At 39.4% G+C, this 16,021-nt stretch overlaps 1 protein-coding gene across 3 annotated transcripts in view; it reads left to right on the forward strand.

The window, feature by feature from the left end:
- The window catches only part of APLP2 (amyloid beta precursor like protein 2), a 92,956-nt gene extending 88,528 nt beyond the window's left edge, over positions 1 to 4,428 (forward strand). For 2 of the 3 annotated variants that reach the window (XM_072611599.1, XM_072611601.1), the window contains 4 exons: positions 15 to 97; positions 896 to 970; positions 1,379 to 1,534; positions 2,939 to 4,428. In XM_072611599.1, coding sequence (XP_072467700.1) covers positions 15 to 97; positions 896 to 970; positions 1,379 to 1,534; positions 2,939 to 3,040 — 416 coding nt within the window. In that variant the 3' untranslated portion in view covers positions 3,041 to 4,428. The remainder of the gene's footprint in view (positions 1 to 14; positions 98 to 895; positions 971 to 1,378; positions 1,535 to 2,938) is intronic. The other variant, XM_072611600.1, reaches the window with a different exon arrangement.
- Positions 4,429 to 16,021: the final 11,593 nt, after the last annotated feature.

A 16,021-nucleotide genomic window follows, 5' to 3' on the forward strand; every position in this document is an offset into this window, starting at 1 on the left:
CTTTTTGTGCATAGGGTCTGGTGTGGCAGAGCTCGATGGACTGATTGGTGCTGAAGAGAAAGTGATTAACAGCAAGAATAAAGTGGATGAGAATGTGGTGAGTTTTCTTTTTTTTTCTCCCCTCTCATTTTCATTTTGAGAGTATAATTAAAGTGAGTAGTATTGTTTTGGCGTTTTACTGACGAGTAAGCATGTGTGTGTTATTCTTACGGTGCCCAGAAGATTTAGCAGGTCTGGGCTGAAGCTGCTTACAGACTTGCTATGCTGATTCACATCTGGGTTTGAAGAGGGAGTAGAGAACCTCTATTACAGCAGTAGCAGACCTTGTCTTTGCCTATGAACTATTGAGGGGGATGGTTTCATAGCTGGAAAACCAAAAGAAAGGCTAGGTGGAGACCATATTCAAGTGAATGGAGGGTTGGTAACTTGTCTGAGGGACAAAAGTTATGTTTGGCTCTCACGCTGCCTGGAGTTTTGTCTTTTTTTCATGGCCCTATTTCCTAAAGCTTTACTTTCTGGGCTGTGGTCTATTGAAGTTTGATACTTAAGCCAAATCTCCTGGCATTGTGGATCCCAAAATATTGTACTACACCAATATGTGGTTAGTTTTTTTATAACCTTAATTCAGTGTCATGATAATGGAAAATTTTCATGACAGGCTGAAGAGCCAGCACTCCAAAACCACTTGGACTGTGGCAGCATAGTCTTGCCTACATACTTGTCCCTTCGTTTGGGGGATGGAACATGGGCAGTGCGAGTGGCTGGTGTCCAGAGGGATATCTTTGACTTCCTTGGCCACTTTCCTGTTGGTACAGAGGATAAACAACATCTCCCAAGTGTTCCATCCTAAATCTCCCCTTCTGCACAGTCACTGATCCCTTCATGACTGTTTTAGGTCATTGACGAAACCCTGGATGTTAAAGAAATGATTTTCAATGCTGAGAGAGTTGGAGGACTTGTGGAAGAGCCGGTATGTATGTAGTCCCAGGGCATAGTGCCATTTCTTTCCGAGGCTTCTCTATTCCCCCTTCCTTCATTTGTGCTGGAAATGAGACTTACATCTACTTTTAACATACCTTCAGCACTTTGTTAGATCCTGATTTTTCAGACCTTTGGGAGATAAGTTTAAAACCTTTGTGTAGGGGCTTACACTTGGGCACATATTTCAAGTTTTGTACCAGAGTGTCTAAATATGTTCGTTTGATATGTATGTGTGTTGGTGTTTCATTGTATTTGAGAGATAGAGGTTTGTTATGGGTAAACATTACCTGAGTGCCGTTAATGAGGCACTGCCTCCTAGGGAAGCTTTTATTGTATACAGAAGGTAACCTGAGGATTCTTGCTGGCTTTTTCCCTACTTGGTGGATTGTAATTTCAGGATTCTGAAGGATCACTTCGAGATGACTTCAGCCTAAGCAGCAGTGCTCTCATTGGCCTCCTGGTCATTGCAGTAGCCATTGCCACCGTCATCGTCATCAGCCTGGTGATGCTGAGGAAAAGGCAGTATGGCACCATTAGCCATGGCATTGTGGAGGTAAGGAGCCACACTTTCTGTTATTTAGGTTTGAATTTGGGCTTCCAGACCTTTATAACAGGTATTTTCCTAGAAGTTTATCATCTTATCCTCTCAGGTATTGGAGATTTTAAGTTTTCAGTTGGATTACGTATTAAATTATTAGGTCTCATGTAAAAAGCTCCCACAGCTGAGTTGTTGTATGTCCAAAATCAAAGTTGTTTTATTTTCCCCAAGAACCTACTCCCTCCTGCATGACTCTACTGCCCTGATTATCTTTATAAATATTTTTAATCATGCCGCTGACATTCTCAAAATCTGTTAGTTGAAATTCAAGCTCAGTTCCCTGTGATAGGGTACAGTTTCTCTCCTCCAGACTTTTCTTTCTTGTTCCTTCTCTCTCTGTGATCCAAGTAAGACTAAATCATGTGTCTTCTACATGGAGCTACATGGCACCTTAACGGTGACCAAACACAACTTGTGAGTTTTATAGATGGGGTAACAAGTCCAGAGAGTTTACACAGCTAGTGCATGTGACCCTTTAAACTATTATTCTGAGTCTTCATCGTACTTTCTATTTTGATTCCATTTCATGTTGCTCTCTGTGCTTGGAGTACTCTTCCCTTGCTTGTAAGGAATTGCCTACTCATCTTTTAAATCCCAAATGGAATGCTAATTCTTCTAAGAAGTCTTTTCCCTTCTTTGTGGTCCTCTGATGCATTTATTGTAAACTCTAGGTTCCATAAGGGCCAGGCACCCATGCCATCTCATTTTTGTAGCCCTACCCAGCATCTAATGCAAGCCCTGTACTTGCAGAGTAGCCGCACCTCCTCTTAAGCACTGTTTGAGTTGCTGACTTATCTCACAAAGATCAAGACTTCTAATATTAGTTGAGACTTTGATTTTGCCTGTTGGAATAGTAACAGGAAATTATTCCATTATCGTAAAAGGTATTTATTTGGTTAAGAGATTAATTTTCTTTTCTAAGGTTAGGCAATATATATTTTTTGAGGGGTGGAGAAGCAGTTTGAGAGAAATAGATTATAAAACTGGCATTGAAGATTGGCAAATACTATTTCTTTCTAGTAGAAGAAAGGAAGAGGGAGGTGACATTTAGAAACATGATTTAATACAGAAGAATAATCAACATTGTAGGTTCTCTCTTTCTAGTTCTCATTTTCCCACTACTCGTTAGTGAAAATAGTAACTTAGTGTTTTAGTCTATACAGATCATTGACTCGGGTTTGGGATCCTGAAATTCATTGTTTGAAACCCATCTCCTTGAGCAAAGGAAATTCATATTCACACCTATTTGTGTGTTTTTTTCACATTTGTGTGTGTATGTCAGAGTCTACTGGTAGACTCTGAAGATCCAGTTATTTTAGACTATATAGCTTTGACTCTTGCTGTGCAACGTTTGTCCAGGTTGACCCAATGCTCACTCCTGAGGAGCGCCACCTGAACAAGATGCAGAACCATGGCTATGAGAATCCGACTTACAAATATCTGGAGCAGATGCAGATTTAAGTGATGTGAAAAGGCAGCGCCCCGAGTGGGAAAAGGAGGTGGTAAAAGGCAGGCCAAGGGGTCCAGTGCTTTGGATCAACTACTGACCAACTGTTGCTTCAAGAGGATTTCATCTTACATTCAGAACTCCTGGATCATTAAGACTATAAGTACTACTGTAGAGTTGCAATTTCCATTCTTTTAAATGGGTGAAAAATGATAATATAACTATATGATATATAAATCTTCTTAAATGAAATGAAAATTGATCTATTGCAGATATATGACTGTAGTTTTTTCTTTTTTTAAATTAATCAGAAATTTCAATTCTATTGTATTGTCTCACACAAGCTCTCTATATAAATGGAAGATGTTGATTTTTATTTCTGATAGACTGTATATGAAGGTCGTTTGTACCAACTGCATTGTATAAATGAACTTGTAGCTCATTTATCATTCTGGCTTTTATATATAAAAGCAGTATTCCTTTAAATGAACTTGTGGAAAGTTGCAAACTGATCAAATGAAAGGTGTAGAGATGAGGTGCTGCAGCACATTGTGTAGCATCTCTTAAACATTACTTTTTAAAGAATTAGTTTCTTAGAGATCTGGTGCTTCCACTGCTGGATTACTTGGTGTCTGCATGCACCAAGGCATTTGAAGAACCTAAGGTTGTGTTTCAAGGTCTTTCGCCAGCATGATGTACACAGATAGGGTGGTAACTGTAACCACTTTTCTTTTCAAGTCTGTTTTCCTTTAAGTCTGTGCTCAATGCTCTGCCATCCCTCCCTGGTCTGATTTGTAACCCTTTTTCCCTTCCCCTCAAACAAATCAAGTTCATTTGACTTTTCTCCTTCCTTGAGCAAAGCTTTAAATTTTTGCCTTCATTGGCATTTGCCCTTTTCTGCATGTTTTCATCTCACTACCTCTCCCTTACCTGTGTCACCAGGTTATTTGGTGTCCACCTGAAGAATATTTATTGTTCTGGGGCAAGAGGGGAGCGTTGGGCTCCTTATAACACTCCCCTCCAGAACCCCTGATCATTGGAGGGAGGAAGAATGTGAATGTTTGCTTTCATTTGGAAAAAGGATACTGCAGCTTTTATAGAAAACTGGATCTGCAGACCGTGGAGAGCAGTGACAGTTGTTGTTGCATTCACCGTCATGTCTTTGTGATGCTTGTGTAGTTGATGTCGATGCTCACAGCTTTTTTTAAATTGGGAGGTTCTGGTAACCTGTGGTGTATGTTTTCTATTTTCCTGTGACTTTGGTTTTCCCCTTTTCCCCTTTCCCATCCGTGTCTCTCCCACTATGCACAGATTAAGCTTAACCTGCAAACTCCTTCGTGTGGTCTGTGGGGAATGTACGAAGTTTAAACACACCAATAAACACTTTAACTTCCACAGAGAATCCTTGTGTTATTCATTGGCATTTATTTTTATCTCTGAATAATCGTATCTTTCCATGAAAAATTATTTGTTTCTTCTGAAGGTTTCAGATTAATCTATTACTAACAAAAAAGCCCCTAGTTTTTGAGCCCAGAAACTCTTGCTGTGGGGGACTTTTTTCATGCAGAATACTCGGGATCTGGGAAACTCTGGGAACTCACTTTGCCAGTGTTAATGCAGGTTCACACGCAGCCTTTGAATTATTAGGTTAAGCGCCTGGCACAAAGGATTTCAATGACTTGCCCAGGTTCACATAGCTATCAAGTTTGAGGTAGGATTTTAATCTCCCCACTAATTTTAAAAAATTTGCTTTTTAAGATTTTTAAAAAGTAAAAACTGGAAATCTGCTTCGTAGAATATTCATCTTGAAATACTTCCTTGGGCTTCTGAGGCATGATTCTGATAAGAATAAACAAAGCCTGTTTGGATTTCTGCAGTGGCCGAAGTTGTGAATTTTTTCTATACCCTTCTGCCACTAGAGGGCCCCCAGTCTCTTATTCAAGGTCACGAGGAAAGTGGTAGTTTGCTTCTTTGACCTTTCACAAGTTCTGTGTATAGACAGACTTTTCCAGATGATAAGAGACCTTAAAAATCAGTTAATCCAAAGAAAATTGAGGTATTAAAACTTTACTAAGACTGGTCCATAGGCAGAGTTTGCAAATCCAGACTTCCCAAATACACCTCCCAAGACTTCCCAGTCCATTACCTTTTACAGTTATATGAGTGCTAAGTGAGTCTTTTTAATCGGCGTGAATTCTGGCGCTACTTATAGGCGTGAGGTCAGGGGGGAATTGAATTTTATTTTTTCATCAAACAAAATTCTGCCCTTTCTCCATCCCGCCCCCAGTTGAGAAAGAAAAAACAAAGCCTTTGTTACAACACAAATTTCCCACATCGGTCAAATCAAAAAATAAACATTTCAGTCTGCCTTCTGGGTCTGTTTTCTGTGTCTCAGGAGGTGAGTACCCTGTTTATCATGTGTCCTCTGGAATGGTGACTGCTCGTTGCTTGCTTGGTCAGTTAAGTTGTTTTGTTTTTTTACAGCATTTTGTTTATGTTTTTGCTTGTTGCCCATTTTCCTTAATCAGTTCATCCAGATCTTCCCACATGTCTCAAATCTCCCATTCATCATTTCTTGGAGCACAGTAGTACTCCATCACAGTCATATACCACAATCTGTTCAACCATTCCCCCATTGAGGAGCACCCCCGTAATTTCCAATCTGTTATCACCATGAAAAGAACTGCTATGAATATTTTTGAGCAAATAGGTTCATTTCCTTTGATCTTTTTGCGGTACGGACCTAGTAATGGTATTTCTGGATCAAGGGATATGAAGTTTTATGGCCCTTTTGGCATAGTTCATAATTGTTCTCCAGAACTATTGGAGTAATATACGACTCCACCAACAGTGTATTTAGTGTATCTATTTTACATCAATCCTTCCAGCATTTGTCATTTCTGATGGGTGTGAGGTGGTATGCTAGAGTTGTTTTAATTTGCATTCTTCTAATCAGTAGTGATTTGGACTCCTTTTTCTTTTCTTTTTTTAATTTTATATTTTATTTTTCCCCAGTTATATGTAAAAACCATATTTTTTTACTCCTAGGGCATTAACAATTTTTAATTTGTAGCTTTCAAATACTTTCCTAGTTGAAAATAGAGCACCTTGTAAAAACAATTTTTAACATCCATTTTAAAAACTTTTGAGTTCAAAATTCTTTTCCTTCCTCCCTCCCCATCCTTCATACCCCACCTCATTAAAAAGGCAAACTATTCTATATAGGTTATACATAAGTAATCATGCAAAAACATTTCCATATTAGTCGTGTTGTAAAAGAAAACATAGACAAAAACCTCAGTAAAAATAAGGTAAGAAAGTATGCTTCAACCTGTATTCAGATACCATCAGTTCTTTCTCTGGGGATGGAGAGCATTTTCATCCTAAGTCCTTCAGAGTTGTTTTGGATCATTGTATGCTGAGAATAGCTAAGTCATTCTCAGCTGATCATCGTATAATATTGCTGTGACTCTGGACACAGTACATCATTTTCCATCAGCTCATGTCTTTCGAGGTTTTTCTGACAGCATCCTGCTTACAGTATTCTATTAGCGTGTCCTGCACAATAGTATTCCATCATGATCATATAGCACTATTTACTTATCTCTTCCTCAAGTGATGGACATCCTCTCAGTTTCCAATTCTTTACCATCAGAAAAGAGCTGCCATAAGTATTTTTTGTTTTTCATCTCTTTGGGGATACAAACCTAGTAGTAGCATTGCTAGGTTGAAGGGTATGCATGGTTTTAGAGCTCGTTGGGCATAGTTCCAAATTATAGAATGGGTAAATCAGTTCACAACTCTACCAACAGTGCATTAATATCTCATTTTCCCACATCCCCATTATTTTCCTTATGTGTCCAATCTAATAAGTGTGAGGTGTAGTACCTCAGAATTCTTAATTTGCATTTTTCCAATCAGTAGCATCATTTCATATGGTTGTAGATACCTTTGATTACTTCATCTGAAAACTCTAGAGTACTTTTTCATATGACTATAAATAACCTTGATTTTTTTTTTTCATCTGAAAGCTGCCTGCTCATATCATTTGACCATTTACTGATGGGGGAATAGCTTTTATTTTTAAAATTTTTTTGTTCTTATTTGATAGTATTTTTTTTCAATTACATGTAATTGGAATTTTTCAAATTTTCAAAATTCAATTTTTTTAAAGATTTGAGTTGCAAATTTTTCCTCTTCCTAAGACAGCAATCTGATACAGATTAGATATGTGTGGTAAAGTAACACATTTCCACATTAATCATACTGTGAAAGAATAAATAGAAGAAAAGGAAAAGAAACATAAAAAAAGGAGGTGAAAATGGTACGCTTCGATCTATATTCAGACTCCATCAGTTCTTTCTCTGGATATGGATAGCATTTTCCATCATGAGCTTTGGAATTGTTTTGGGTCATTGCATTGCTGAGAAGAGTTGAGCCAAGCATTGTTGATCACTGCACAGTGTTACTGTCTGCAATGTTTTCCTGGTTCTTTTCACGTCCCTCAGCACTGGTTCATGAAGTCCAAGTTTTTCTGAAATCTGCTTTCTCATTATTTCTTATAGAAAAATAGCATAGCATTACATTACATTCAGATACCATAACTTGTTCAGCCATACTCCAATTCATGGGCATCCACTCTCTAATTCTTTGCTACCACAAAAAGAGCTGCTTATAAATATTTTTTTATATGTAAGTTCTCTCTCTCCACCACCCCCTTTTTTAATGATCTCTTTGGCATACAGAGTGGCTTTTATTTTTATACATTTGACTCAGTTCCTTTATGAAGTCTTTGTCAGAGACACTTGCTCTAAAAATTTTCGATACTCATTATTTATGGTATGACTTAGCAAAATGCAGTTTCCCTGATTATCTCGTAATTAGATCCATTTTTGCTTTTGCTTTGTCTGAGATCATGACTTTAAGTCCTTCCTTTACAGGTTCTATTGAAGCATATTTGATTTTTGCGCTAGCCCTTTTAACTTTCTGTGTGTCTTTCTGTTTCAGGTGTGTCTCTTGTAAACAGCGTATTGTTGGATTCTGGTTTCTGATCCATTCTGCTGTTTCTGTTTTGTGGGTTAGCTCCTGCCATTCACGTTCTTAGTTTTGATTACTAACTGTATTTCCCTCTGTCCCATTTTCTTGTTTCTTCTCTCTTTATTTTCTCTCTCCTCAAAAGTATTTTGCCTATAACGCCTTCCTTTAAGCTGCCTTTATCATCCCTCCCTTTCTCTTATCCTCTTTATCATCCTTCCCTTTCTCTTATCCTCTTTCCCACCTGTTTCCCCACTGAGTCTATTTGATTTCTATATCCAGTTGAATACGTATGTGTGTATATTTTATACATACATGTTATATATATATATATATATATAGAGAGAGAGAGAGAGAGAGAGAGAGAGAGAGAGAGAGAGAGAGAGAGAGAGATAGTATGTATGTATTTTTTTTTCCTCTTTGAACCAATTCCAATGAGAAGTGAGGTTCAGGCCACCACCACCACGCCTCATTTTCCTCCCCACTGCAAAAGTTGTTCCTTTTGTGCCTCTTTCATGTGAGAAAAATTTCCCTATTCAATTTCTCCCTTCTCCCAACATATCCCTCTTGATAACTTTTTGGGCGAGAGGGTGTGGGAGGGAAAGATAATCCCAAATGATTCATACCTCTGCCCTCTATAGGTTCCCAACTGCTCTAATAAGGATAAAGTTCTTAGGAATTTCAGGATCATTTTCCGATCTAGGAATTTAAATAGTTTTAAACATTAAATCCCTTAGGATTTCTGGTTTCTCAGTGTTCTTTAGATAGTAAGTCAATGTGGTGCCCAGACCTTTTCCATTAGGCCAATTATGTTTTTTAAAGATGTTAAGTATCTTTTTTGTGCAATTAACAGACTTTTGATTCTGTTTTTGTAATTTCTTGCATCATTCTCGTTTCTTTTCTCAATGTTTCCTCTATCATTCTTATCTCTAACTCTTCCAGGAATTTTGCTGCCCCTGGGGCCAAAATTCAAGTTTCTTTGAGACGTTACTTCTAGATGTTTTCACATTTTTTTCCCTGAGTTTGTGTCTTGGCCTTCCCTTGCTTTTATGGTGAATTTCTTTTTTTTCCTTCCTTCCTGTTCAATCATTTTTGCAGCCTATTTCTTGACCTTTGTACTTTATGTTAAAGTTGGAATCTGTTCACCTGGTGGTAGGGAGCTGCTGTCCCAACTTCAGGCTTTTTTTACACAGCTGTTTTCAGAGATAGTTCTGGGCATCTGCCAAGTTTTCTGTGCTTCTTCCAGGGAGAGGTATGGTGTTTCTCCAGGGAAGGCTATCATAAATGCTAGCACACCTCTTAGCCCTGGAATTGTGAGCAGTTCCCTGTTCTGCAGTCAGCTGTGCTAGTACGTCAGCTGGCTGGCCCTGAAACTTTGACCAGGTCTCTGGCTCCCTTGTGACAGACCACAAGCATTCCTCTCCACCCTCTAATTGTGACGCAGAATTGCTTATGCGCAATAGTTGCCAACGAACACCAGTTGTACACAGTGCTAGCAAAGGGTCCTCTGTAATCTCAGACCAATTGTTTGACCCCCTTACTATCTCTGAGCTCAGGGTCTCCTAAAGCTACTTCTGCTGTTGCTCTCGCCATCTCCAAGGCCTTCACTGTGCCCCAGTGTTACAGGGCTCTCCTACTGACTTCCTCAGTTGTCTTAGGCTGGAAAAAATATCACACCCTGACCTTTTGTTGGCTCTGCTCCTTCCAAGTTTGATGCATTATTTTTAATTGTTTGGGAGTGAGTGTTGGGAATACAGCTACCTGTACTTCAGCATCTTGCATGGAATGTCATAACTTTTTTGACAGGTCAAATTTTTTCCGTTGAATTACACATTTATCCTTGGACTAGTTATCAATCGAGAGTTCAGAGTCCGCTCTTGTTTAGCACACCCCTTATGGCAGATGCCTCATGCATTTAGATGAGGACTCAGAAGCCTCCCCTAAAATAGGGAGTATGCAGTTGGAGACTTCAACCAGGAAGAACTTTTTAACTGAACCAGTCTAACAGGCTGAATTAGTGTTTCCACATCAGTCCCTCCCTCCTACACTGGCCACTTCTAAGACCAGCCATGAAGGTCATAAAGAGAAATAAAAGCTTTCCCAGCTAACCATAGAGACATTCCTGGGAAGGGTTGACCTCACATTCAGAGAACTTTGATAGGTGGTGTCAGCTGACCCTAAGAGAATAAATAGTTAGAATTTGTTAATTATTTGACATCAAAATCGTTTAGGAAGTCAATAGGGACCATAACTTTCCAGTTCTGTCAGAAACTGGGCTAGATTTTGGGGGTCTAATTAGGTTTATAATTCCTATCCAATATGTCCTGGGATTTCAGAGTTCCATTTTCAGCCCAGTGAGTGATGTTGCCATGTAGAGAATAGATGTGGACAAAATTGCTTTGCTATTCATGTATGTGTGGACTTGGATTTTTTTTTTTCTAATACAGGGTGGGGTAGGGTAAGGAAGGGACAGCTCATAGGCCAGTGTGGTGAAAGAGCATTGACTTTGACCCCACAGACCTGAGTTCTGAATTCTCACATTCGGGTAATAGGCTTGAGTAAACTGGGAACTTTCTAGATCTCAGCTTCCTTACTGTTAAAATTGGGGGAGGGCCAGGTCTAAATGGACTATGAAGTTTTCTTATTCTCACCCAGGCATTAGTAAAACCGTAGTCTTGTCCCAACTAGCATAATTTCCTGAATGAGCCTTCTTTCCCCCACATATGGGCCAATCTGCTGAAACTCTACCCCTATGCTCACATTATGGCTTTTTACATTTAATTTATATATTTTATATTACACATTATATGTATTTATATATATAAAATTTATATATTAATTTACATTTTTATATTTAACTAGCCAATTGCTATTCAAATGTATGTAACACATTTAGTGAATACGCATCCTCCAGGAGAATCTGATTGCTTTACCGTAAGCCAGTTGCTATACTGATACCTAGTAGCACAGCTGCCTTGCCTCCTACCCCCAAGATCTGGTATTGAGAAAAGTTTATTCATCCCCTGGTGGTTTCTGTTTCTATGACTCATGCCCTGACCTCACAAGAATGTGACCCTGCCACCCTTTGCCAGTCTCAGGTGCCTACAGATTTCTGGGCCGAGTTTTCCTGTCTGTAATTGTTAACAAGCCAGAGTTCTAGCAGGTGTTCGAATCGGATCACGTGGATCATCAGGGCTCTGTGGGCCACTTGCTTACATTTCAGTTAGCATGACAGGAAACTTTCACTTTAGTTTGGATTGAGACGTTAGGAGACAATAAATGAGTGGATCAGTCTCAAGGATTCTCTTGCATGGGAACAATCCCTATTTCAAGCTATATTAAATTAGTGCTTAATTGAGAGGGCCAGGTAATTCATAAAATGTTAGATCTAGAAGGAATTTAGGATATCATCCAATTGCCTAATTTGGAAGATATAATTTTTTGGCCCACATTTTCTTTAAACTTGTCTAATATATGATTACAGTCACGCTGTGTAGTACCCTGAAAACCACAATTTTCCCTCCTTAATTCAAAGTTCTAGAACTGGGAAGGATAATCTTTCTCCTAATCCCAATTTACAGGGCTTGGAGTGAGCCACTGTGCCCATTGAGTTTAATGCTGCCCACAAGGTTACCTGCCACTGTCCTGAGTATTAGCTTGAGAGCAGCAATATCTTCACACTTGTCTTTGAGTACCAGAGATAAGTGGCTGGTTGGTTTCTTAGGAGGAAGAGGTAGAATATGGTAGATGTGTAGGAAAAAAAAATGGTAGCAAGTCAGGAAAAGTCTTTAGGGAAACTAGTTAGGTTACCATTGGTGAGTAAATATGTTTAGATGACATGTATCCTATTAAATATATGTGCATCCCCTGAGAATATCTGGTAGCCCCAAACAACTGCTGGGCCAACACTGGTTTTGTTCATAAGAGAAGGGCTCCAGAGGTCATTTAGGGAGTTGGAACACCTTCAGTTTCATGGACAAATGGATTTGGACCCATCATGGAAGAATCACTTGACACAAATCATGCTTAATTCATCAGTTTGCAGTTTTAGGGGGTAAATAAGTATAGGGATAAAGAAAAATTACAAAATCTGGTTCATTTTTACTTTGAAAAAACCTTTGAGAAATTGGATTGCCATGGATTCAGAGAGAAAATTTTGGTTATGGACAGGAGACAAAGGTGTAAATAAAAGATCTTCCTCCTTCCTCCCTCCCCACCTTCCACTTTCAGTCCTATGTTCATCACTATGTCCACTTTTGCTTGGAAATCTTTCAAGACCTTTCCAAGCTGCCCTACCCTGTTTTAACTGTTATTGGAGTACAATAGTTACCTGCCTTTTCTTCCTGTTTGCATTCCATTTGTTCTAAACTGTACTGATGGAGTATTTTTTTTAAGTTCCCTTAGATTCCTGTTTATGAACATACTTCAAAAGTTACCAGATGCTGTCCTCCACTCCCCTACCCCAAGACTAAAAAGAATAGCATCTCCTCTGTAACTGGGGAGATAGTAAAGAGGACCCGCAAATATTTGACAAATTGTCACAACATCCTTCTGAATAAGGTGGTGCAATGAGGAAGGAAGCACAGCTTTAGAGCTAGAACGGAGTGTGGACATCAGCCCCTCTGGTTTTACAGATAAGGAATTGGAGACCCAAAGAATCTAAGTGACTTTGCTGAAACCTGAGAGAGCAGGGAGATCAGAAGCAGTTCCTGCCTCCAAGGAGCTTCCATCCTACTAGGGAATGGGACGTGTACACAGATAGGTAAATATTTGAGGTAAAGGTACCAACGACTAGGTAGAGGACAAAGGCTTTGCGTGGGAAGCCCTATCTGAGTTGAGTCTTGGAGGAATCTAAGGATTATGGAAAGAGAATACATTATGGACATCTCTCTCTCTCTCTGTGTGTCTCTGTCTCTTTCTTTCTGTCTCATTGTCTCTGTCTCTGTCTCTGTCCCTGTCTTTGCAATTGGGGTTAAGTGACTTGCTCAGGGTCACATAGCTCATAAGTAACTGAGGTCAAATTTGAACTCTGGTCCTCCTGACTCCAAGGCCAGCACTCTGTGCACTGTCACCACCAAACTGTCTCCAAAGAGGGAATTTCAATTTCAGAGAGTAGCATAGACCAGTTTAGGTGTAACTTAGAGTAGTACATGAAGGAGGGTCAAATGAGATGTCCAGAAAGGTCAGCTAAAACCAGATTGCGAAGGGCTTTATGTGCAAAATCTAAGGTGTTGGTATTTTATCCTAGTGGTGACAGTAAGCTACTGAAGAATCTTGAGCAGGAGAATGACAACAGGGTCAGATATAATATGGGGTGAGGTCAGAAAGGGTCAGAAGATTGTCTTGGCAGATGTGTAAAAGATGAATTGGAGACAGGAGAGACTTGGGAGAAAAGAGCAATTAAAAGGTTGTTAAAATACTTCAGGTGAGAGGTGATGGGGCAGCCATGTTAGTGGAGAGTAGTGGATAGATGGAAGTGAGTTAAGTGGTAAAGTCCTGCATTGAGGTTCAAAAAATCAACCTCTAAGTACCAGATGGAGAAGTATGCCTAGAAAATAGTTCATATGAAAATGACCTGGGAGTCAGTGTACTCAGAAGTTCAACCTAAGTCAATACTGCAACAGAAACATTAGAGAAGCTCATGCAATCGTTAGCTCTATTTGTAGACATATATAAATTGGAACGGTGATAATTTGACTGGTTTCTACCCTAAACCTGGTTGGACCACACTTACAGTGTTGTGTTCAGGTCTACGTCCCACATTTTAGGAGAGACAAAATTGGAATTGGCAGTGTTACAGAATGGATAAAGAGTTTGGCTTCAGAGTCAGGAAAACCTTTGTTCCCAGGGTGATCCTTAGCAAGTTACAACTTCTCAGTGTCTTGGGCAACTCTTAAGTATGTTTGCCAGACTGCATTAATAATAGGTAGCACTTATATAACACTTTGAAGTTTGCAAAATGCTTAACAAATATTACCTTATTTTAACCTCACAACAACCCTCAGAGGTAGGTACTACTACTACAATACTCATTTTCACATGAGGAAACTAGGGCGGACAGATTAAGTCACACAGCTAGTAAGCGTCCGGGGCAGGATTTGAACTCAGGTGTTCTCCAAGTGCAGTGTGCTTGCTATCCACTGGACCCCCTAGCTTCCTAGTATTAGTAGAGAGTTTCTGCATCTAGAGTTTGTATGTCCATTCCAACAAATTATGCATTCAAAAGAAATTTACAGAAGGAATATACAATTCAATACATTGAGGATCCTAGAAAACTTGAGGGCATGTTCAATTTAATATGGCATTTTTTTTTTTGTCATAGCGAGTACTTGGAAATAAAATGGGTGCCTACTGATTGGAGAAAGGCTAAGGAAAAATACCTGAATGTGGAATATAACTGCACCATAAGAAATAACAAACATGAGGAATTCAGGAGACATGGAAAGATTCATATGAACAATTAGAATCAGTGCCACAGTATAATGGAAGCTAGCATTTATATAACTTAACTATGGGTGAGACACTCTGCTAAACCTTTATAATGATGAATTCTCACTTGATCCTCACAACAACCCTGGAATGTAGGTGCTGCTTTTATCCCCTTTTTACTGATGATGAAACCAAGGCAAATAAGAGTTAAGTGACTTGCCCAGGGTCACACAGCTAGTAAGTGTCTGAAGCTAGATTTAAACTCGAATGTTCCTGACCCCAGACACAGTGCTCAGTGCACCATGGTGCCACCTAGCTGCAATAATAGTGCAGAATAACAGTATAATACAAATGAAAAGAATAAATTAGACTGGTGGTTGTAGACTAATTGAACAGATGATGTCTTCCCTCCACTCAGTAGAAAGATAGAAATCTATGGATATAGAAAATTACATGTGCTGTAAGAGACAGTTGCTGTGTAGGTTAGTTTTGCTTAATTGGTTGTTTTTCTTTGTTATAAAAGAAGGTTCTATGCAGTGGGGTATATTGTATGGCAAAAAAACCCCAAACTCTCAAGCTCAACATGTCCAAAATAGGAGTCCTTTTCCCCTAAACCCTCCCCCTAATACCTTCCCTCTTACTATAGAGGACTGCACCATCCTCCCAGTCCCTCAGGCTCACAGTCCAGGAGTCATCCTGGACTCCTCACTATCTCTCGTTACCACCACCACCACCACCACCACCACCATCCCCAGTTGCCAAGACCTGCCTATTTCATCTTTGCAGCATCTCTCAAATATGCTTCCTCCTTCCTCTGATACTGTGCTCATCCTCATCTATTCACGCCTGTACTATTACAATAACCCAGGGGTGGGTCAGCTTGCTCAAGTCTCTCCCTGCTCCAATCCACCCTCCATTAAGCCACCAAAGTGATCTTCCTAATAAAGGACAGGTCCAACCATATCACCCTTTCCCCCTACTCAACAAAGTCCAGTGGTTCCCTCTTGCCTCCAAGAGCAAATGCAAAATGTTCTGTTTGTCATTCAAAGCCCTTCATATGCTAGCTCCCTTTTACTTTTCCAGTCTTCTTACATCTTACTCCTTAACATATATCTTTGATCCAGTAATACCAGCCTCCTGGCTGTTCCAAAAACAAGACGTATCATTTCTCAACTCCTCAGGCTGAGTCCCACTGCCCCCCGTGCCTGGAACACTCTCCCTCCTCTACTCACCTCTCTGGCTTCCTCTAAGTCCCAATTAAAGTCCCACATTCTACAGGAAGTCCTCCCTAACCTCTTAATTACAGTGATTTCCCTTTTTAAATCATTTCCTACTTATCATATTATATATAGCTTGCTTTGTATATGTTTGTTTTCATGTTTGTTTCTCCCGTTAGATTATAAGCTTCTTGAGGACCAGGGCTGTTTTTTGCCTTTTTTTTTTTTTTTTGCCTCTTTTTGTATCCCTAGTGCTTAGCATAGTGCCTGGCATATAATGTGTTTAATAAATGTTTTTGATTGATAGCTTTATTA

Source organism: Notamacropus eugenii, chromosome 5 (assembly GCF_028372415.1).
Source record: "Notamacropus eugenii isolate mMacEug1 chromosome 5, mMacEug1.pri_v2, whole genome shotgun sequence".
Lineage (NCBI taxonomy): Eukaryota > Metazoa > Chordata > Mammalia > Diprotodontia > Macropodidae > Notamacropus > Notamacropus eugenii.